Consider the following 7,324-nt stretch of genomic DNA (forward strand, 5'->3'; position numbering starts at 1 on the left):
TGTTTTTAAAAGAGTTTAATAAAACTTTAAATCACTTACAAAAGTAGTGGGTTTTATGGCTGTAAGATAAAAAACAAACATGATGGATACATTGGATCAGAACTGGGTTAGTTTATTACAGCTTATGGGATCAGGGGCCACCTGGAGGTAAATATTAAACACGATGACATGCTTCAGATTTCTCCAGCTTCCAGTCAGAATACTAGACTTGTTTTGGTGTTTCCAGTCCAGTAAAGACAGAAAATCTCCTGGTTCATCTTCCCACGAATAAGGCCACAGAGGCGCAGTAAATCAGCAGCTGCTCTTTGATCTGAACTTCAGGGCCGGGAGTCTCAAAGTTTGGAGAACGTCACGGTTTTTGGACTTTTCTTCTCCATTGAGGCCTGAGCTGATTTCATCACATCTTGAGTCTGAAGCATGCTCATGTTCCACGTGGCCTGGAAAAGAGAAAGGCCAGTAATCAAGTTAACCAATCGCATTAAGAAGGCAGCTTCAGGGCGTTTAAGTAGCTACGTAACCTGGTTTTCAGCAGTAGAAAAAGGTTTCTGTAATCTATCAGACTTAATATGCTTTGTGCAACCGTTCCCAAATCAGTCTTATTTCAACTGATTCTCTGATCTCTTGTATCCACAGCTTTCTGAGAAGCCTGTAACTGCATCACTGTGTTTAGGTATCTGAGGTTCTTTGGTCACACAGGAGACATCGCCATGGTAACTAGTGCTGCCTGCGCTCAGAGGATCAGATCTTTATCCATCCAGATGACTAGATAAGAGTCATTCTCACTGGATTCTGCAGAAACAAGTCCTTACAATTACTTTGTTATGGATCTATTGCTTTTACATAACTTTTGGAGAGTTCATCTCCATCTACGTTTTCTTGCTTGATTCCTGACATGAGTTCTGGTTCAGTTTATCCATCACTGGATACCCATATATCCGTCAGCTGTGTCTCACACTCATATTAGTTTCCACAGCTTGTGACACTGATCTAGTGATAACTTTGCTTCTCGTTGGTGATCCAGGATGACCAGCGACATCCAGTGAAAGAGATCCAGATTTGACTGAATCGCTGGACTAATAAAGTTACTTTAGTCTCAAAGGTCCTCACCATGTAGTCCAGTCCTTCAGCTACACTGTGATCTCTGGCGTAGATGAGGTTTATTTTGGTGCCCTGCACGGCCACGGGGCTGCGACCGGCCATCTCCCCGGCCATCTCCAGGGCGCCGGCCATCATGGCCTCCTTATCTGCAAACACTCGGCTGGAGAAGAGGGGATTAGGATTAGATTATCACATCACTAGCTGTTTAGTATTAATTCAACTTGGTGTTTTAACACCTTTATTGAGACTAAGTTGTCCTGCACAACAGAAAGCCCTCAAATGCTGACCCACTAAAACGTCCCACAACACCTGACTGAATATGATCAGATCTGATAAACACGAGCCTGAAGCTGCATGCACTGGAAATGAGGCAGTTACTGACGTTTGCCCCTTTAACCATGTGCCAGCTGTAGTGATCCTTAACATAGCTTCTGACCTCACTGCAAACAGCAGCTGCATTGCAGATGTTGAGAAGCCTCCCTACCTGACCAGTCCGCTGCTCTTGGCTTCATCGGCGAACATCTTCCTGGCGGTGAGAGCCAGTTCGTTCACTAGACTGAAGAGATGAGACTCAATATAGCATCAGACTTACATTTATTATAATTGTGTCTTGATTAACTAATAAAATGAGTCTTAAATACAAGACAGTAAATCCCACGTATGCCACACAGTCTTTGTCTTTACAGCAGATATTAACTCTCCTTCAAACCTTCTTTGTTTGTTTTTAAATGCCGAGTTTACCTGCGGCTGCCGATGACTTTCGGAAGTCTTTGCAGAGTTCCAACATCTGCTGCGAGCCCAATGTCGACCTCCTGCACCACGGACACCGAGAACGAGTAAAAGCATCAACGGCACGACTCATTTCAGACATAAAAAACACGTTTTGTTTGCTTCCACAACATTAAAACAGTAAACTTCCGTTCGGATTTACTTTGGTCAAAGCCTAACCTTTGAATTCACAAACTCAAGATAAAGCTGCACTTCAGTGTCCCAACAGCAATGAAAGCTTTAAAGTTTACAGAGTACAAAAAACAACAAAGTAACTGGAAATTAGTTAAAGTTAAACAACAAACCAACATAGAAGTAAAACCCAAGAGTGGAGAAAATCTACCGTTTGCATCTTTTAATTCAGTATTAAACATAACTTTCATTCACTTGAGATCTGCTCCATGTTTTCCAGGTAACAGTTTCCCCTCCACTCATCGACGTACCTTAACCTGGAACCAGGCGTCCTGCGTGCACAGGCGAACGTCACAGGCTGTGATCAGGTCGACGCCTGCCGAAGAGAACAACGTCCACACTGAAGCTTCTCCTTCTTCCACTTTAATTCACACAAACTCATAACGACCTACGCGCCTCATTCTCCTCCTCAGCCAAAAGGAGGAAAACATCTGGATCATCAGCAGGCTGAGTCAGCTGACTCACCCCCAGCTACAGGCATCTTCACACAGATTTTAGACCGAGGAAATGACAACAATATGACATCAAACTAGAATAAAAACTCGAGATAGAACTTAAACATTCAAAGTAAATAAATTCTGGCGTTATAACACGCAGTACATCTCTTTAAGGATGTGTTCACGCTTCGTTTATAACAAACCCTGGTGTGTTTGCTTCCTTAGTGCAGATCATTTAAAGACGTGTGAACGCCGCCATGTTGGCTCCAGGTGTCAGATTTACCATTTCCCTGCAGCTTGTGTTCATTTGTGTGTGCAACACAGGAACTCCCAACGCTATGGAGACTATATATTTAAAAAGTTTGTGAGGAAATCAAAGACAGCAGCAGGTCGGGACTAATGTCTGGACTAGAAGTGTGAGCATATGATTTTATTTAAAGATGAATAAAGCATCCTACACATGTGAAGCCTTTAAGGAATGCCAGGCTGTGTTTGGTGTTATATCTCCTAAGTAGCCTCACTGGGCGCTCACACCAAAAGCTTCTTGAGCAGCCGTGGTCGCTCAGGGCGGTCAGGGCGCTCACAACCCGCCACCTCTGCGGCCGAAGCGGCCAAAGAAGCCGAAGAAGCCTCTGCGACCGAAGGCTTTGAGATAGCGGGCGTATTTAATAATCCATCTATACATCGGTTCCTGCAATAATAAGTTTCTCCTCCATGGGTTTTACTCTCGCTCTGCCCTTTTACGCCTTCAGTATCCAGATCGGCTGTGTCGCGTCGCTACTCATTTGCATAAAGTTGAGCCTCTCTCAACTTTCGAAGCTCATGAAGCTCACAGCGCCGGCCGCTCATCGGCGCCAGCTCACATTGAAAATGAATGGCAGCTGGCCGCCTCGCTTTTGGTGTGGCGCCCGGTTAGATTTGACTGCAGTCCAGCTGATGGCCAGTTTTGATCCTGAATCAGAGCAACTTTGGTTACAATAATGTTTTGTAGCCCAAAGATACTCAAATTGTTTTATGATCAGACAGGTTAAAACACTGATAATTCAGCAGCTTTTGCTTGACTGGAAATCAACCATTTTCTCAGGGGGGCTAGTAGGAAACATTCATTTTAAATAAAGCCGGCCTTCACCAGGATGCCTTCAGCCAAATTTATTGTTCGACTGGAAGAAAACAAAATAATGACGCCATAGAAGTAATTTAGGAACCGGGCTCAGTGTTTAATTTATAGAAAACAATCAGTTTGTAAGCGATGGCTTACAGATGCATTCTTTTAGCTTTTCTGTCAGCATCACATGCTTCTATAATTCTAACAATCACAATAACTGGTGAAAAGCAGCATCTAGCTGCTCGTCAAGGTAGGAAGAAAAAAAAGACTTCCTGCTTTAATGATGTGAATTAGTATCTGTTTTAGATTAGCACCATATACCTCCAAAGCAGTGTAACTGAGAGGGAGAGGACTATTTTCTAATAGTGGTTTCTACCAGTTTAACTCCAAACACCGTCCACTAACCTTTGTAATATGAGCCCTAATCTGGTTTTACAATAACAAAATGAAGATGAAGTCCTACCTCCTCCAACACAGGCGCCGTGAACTGCCACCACAACCGGCTTTGGACACTAAAAGAAGAAAGAGAATTCAAAAGGGGGAAAGCACCTAGTTGTTGTCCAAAGACACCGTCAGCTTTTCACTTGTCTGAGCGCTAACAGCTCCGACCTTCTCTATGACGGAGAACGTCTCCTGGTACTTCCTGATGATCTTTCCGATGTTCCAGGAGACTCTGGCCGTGTCGTCGCCTGGTGGCTGGAGCACATCACTCGCCATGTCCATCAAATCGATGCCTGGACAGCAGCACAGAGATGAAATGCAGCTCCGCAGAGTGAACGGCGGCGTTGAAAATGTTTCACACCCACCAGCTGTGAAGAGTTTCCCGGCTCCAGAAACCACCACAACCCTGCAGTCTGGGTCATCAGCGATCTCATTGAAGCACTCGACCATCTCACTGGAAGAGAAAGAACAGAACGTCCAGCGAGTGCTGCTCGGATACGAATTCTCTTTGGGCTTTTTTCACACTTGCTTTGTGATCTGGCAGCACCATGGTTACACGCACAGTTAAGAAGAGCTACGGTTACAATTCGACGTGGTCATTTAACCGGGTCAACGTCCTTACGCCAGGATGGGAAAAGAGTTATCGACTGAAGCATGTCCGACGCTGTGGACTGTGTGAGAAAAGGCTCGAGACGTCCTGCTGCTTCTGGCTTTCTCTGTGGCTCAATTCACTGCATGTCATCTTTAAGTCATTTGAATAACTTCCGGTGCCGACGACCCGGTTATGATACTTGAATTTTATTAGAGCAGAGCCACAGTCTGGAAATGTTTTAAATTTTCAATTATGATTTCTCACACGTTTAACCGTCTGACAAAAGAAAAATGTGTTAAATGTTAAAATCTGTTAATGTGCAATGTTTCATAGAAAAATAAAATAAACACATGCAGAAAGATGTTGTTCTGAAGCATGTGTGGAGCACCGTGAGCCTTCTGAGTCTAGCTGAGGGAATACATGGAGCACTGATCTGACCCCAACCACACAGTGGAGTTCAGTGCTGGACTGTGAAACCGGTGAAACCTGAGTGGGTTCATTCTCTGTGTTTTGATGGGTGCAAACATTGAAATTACGCAAGACGACACAATGGGTGCAGGAGCAATCAAGCAGACTCCGTAACAGGAATATCACATCTGCAACTCATCATAACTTTAACTTTAACGATATCGCCTCATATAGATTCAGGACTAAATTGGAATATTGTTGTGCATGTTAATCTAATATGTTAATATTATTAATCAAACACTTTGGGTGACGTATAGTTTTTAAAATAAAGTTATTATTGCCTCCAGAAAGCTTTGTTCATTGCGTTGCGTTTCTCCGGCCGGTGAAGCTCTACGTGTGTGATGGACTCTGCAGGGCGACTGATGGCCAGAGTGGTGTACGGAGGGGTGGGTCCACCTGAAGACGACATGGTCCTGACCACAGCCTGAACGGGCAGCCGCAGCCTCCCGTCTGAGAGGGAGGAACAGAAAGAAAACTTCATCATCAGGTAGAAAGTAACTAAATCACACTGAGATAGGTTAAACTGACTTTTCCTGGAGTGACATTTGTTACACGAGTAAACTGAAAAAAATCAGTTCACTAATCAATAACTGGTTGTTGTTTTTTTTGCTATTTTGGGGTCTTTTCATCAAACACAATCAATAAATTAAAGACATAATTACCTGGTTGATCAATACATAAAATAATGATACGTTTGACTCAAATACAGAGTATTTTACACTGCATTTGTTCATTTTTTGGAGCTATCAAAGACTTTTTACCTCATAGTTACAATCTGTTAACTTCAGTTACTTTAAAACTAGATATAGAGAAATAAGCAAAACTTCAGTGCAAAACATGCATGAAGCATACTGAATGGGACGTTTTGTCAAAGACTAAAATGCGTTCAAAAACTGAAATGATCAGTTGTTTTGTGACCATTTTACAAACCCAATATTGAAATAAAAAATCCAGACAATCATCAGGAGGATAAACTCTGGGGGAAATAGTTTATTACAATATTCATGGGTCATATCAAACCATCATTTTCTTTCAGCCTATAAATAACTATAGTTTTTAATAATACTTCTTCTACCGTAGATTCAGATCAATCGTCAAAATACTTCAAATTCTCCTTCATTTTTGTGGTTCTTGGGTTATTGTGTTGGAAAACAAGCTTTTAATCCAGGTGACCTTCGCTGTTAAAGACAACTAACCAATGAGAAGAGTGAATACTCATCATATTACTGGTCAAATGTCGCAGCTCCAGAGTAAAGTATTATAAAAGAAATTTTAGAGCCCAGCTGGAAAACTCTGCAAACCAATCTTGCGTAAACTACTGAAGCTGCACTGATGACCTTTCACCTACATACACCTTTAAGAGTTTTACATTCATCAACTACATTCAATTCCATCTACACACTAGTGCGAGCTAACACAGGTGACAAACATCTAAACCTTAACTCATTTTAGCACATTTAAATCTAAAAACACACCAAACCTCTGACAAACACACAAAACAGTGACACTTACATTTGGGGAGAGCTGACCTGACAATGACTGACAACATCGCCCTTTGAATGCAGAGGTCTCCGGATTCTTTAACGACCAATAAAACTGCACCAAACAGACAGAATTAATTCACTTCACCTGCTAACTAACCTTAGCTTTTAACCTGAAGCTGGCTAACTCTGGCTAGTTATTAACAGCTGTCTTACCAAAAAAGTCTTCGGTAATTTCCCTCCAACAAACGGGCAAAAAACGGGGAAATAACGGCTGTTTGTTTTACGAGAAAATTAAAGCAAACATATCAACGTAAATTGACATAAAAACTAATATCCACCCTTCCCTGACTAGCTTAGTTAATTTGTAAACCGCGTCATACGGTGGCCGAGGAGGCTCAAACCTGGTGCAGTACAATCAGTAAATCAATGATGAAGAATGACAGAGATTATTTTATGCAATTGGCGCAACAAGGACTTCTTATCAGACCTTATGTGTTACAAACTCGTCTTTATTTAGAATTTGGTTTATGAGCCCTCCCCTTTAGTGTTTAAAATAATGTTTTATATATTATTTATATATCGGACACCAGGCTACAGTTTACCATATTGACCACTAGATGGCGCCAAATTTGCATTTGACGTAGGATTTATGGTCAAGTTGTATAATTAATGTATTAATATTCTAATATCTATGTGAACTGAGCTTGTCATGTTACCAAAAGTGAGGTATGTATGTAAA

At 42.0% G+C, this 7,324-nt stretch overlaps 1 protein-coding gene across 2 annotated transcripts; it reads right to left on the reverse strand.

Annotated features, from left to right (window-relative positions):
• ech1 (enoyl CoA hydratase 1, peroxisomal) lies at positions 1 to 6,970 on the reverse strand. 2 transcript variants are annotated; one of them, XM_072392042.1, is made up of 11 exons: positions 6,799 to 6,970; positions 6,614 to 6,697; positions 5,383 to 5,551; positions 4,407 to 4,495; positions 4,210 to 4,334; positions 4,064 to 4,112; positions 2,310 to 2,374; positions 1,840 to 1,910; positions 1,583 to 1,654; positions 1,108 to 1,258; positions 1 to 437 (listed from the first exon to the last, which is right to left on the reverse strand). In XM_072392042.1, exons 2-11 carry the CDS (start codon positions 6,648 to 6,650, stop codon positions 333 to 335), a joined length of 933 nt encoding a protein of 310 aa, XP_072248143.1. In that variant the 5' UTR covers positions 6,651 to 6,697; positions 6,799 to 6,970; the 3' UTR covers positions 1 to 332. The 2 variants fall into 2 exon arrangements, with proteins under 2 accessions (XP_072248143.1, XP_072248144.1); XM_072392043.1 differs by lacking the exon at positions 6,614 to 6,697.
• Between the last annotated feature and the right edge of the window lie 354 nt (positions 6,971 to 7,324).

Source organism: Leuresthes tenuis, unplaced genomic scaffold (genome assembly GCF_036924035.1).
Source record: "Leuresthes tenuis unplaced genomic scaffold, fLeuTen1.0.hap1 SCAF_9, whole genome shotgun sequence".
NCBI lineage: Eukaryota > Metazoa > Chordata > Actinopteri > Atheriniformes > Atherinopsidae > Leuresthes > Leuresthes tenuis.

What these genes read in the sequence shown, in the direction of transcription:
- ech1 (XM_072392042.1), bottom strand. Translation starts at nt 6,650, where the DNA reads ATGTTGTCAGTCATTGTCAGGTCAGCTCTCCCCAAAT. An exon ending in CGGGAAACTCTTCACAGCTG is followed by an intron (nt 4,335 to 4,406) that starts GTGGGTGTGAAA and finishes GCTGCTGTCCAG; the next exon opens with GCATCGATTTGATGGACATG. An exon ending in AAAGTCATCGGCAGCCGCAG is followed by an intron (nt 1,655 to 1,839) that starts GTAAACTCGGCA and finishes TCATCTCTTCAG; the next exon opens with TCTAGTGAACGAACTGGCTC.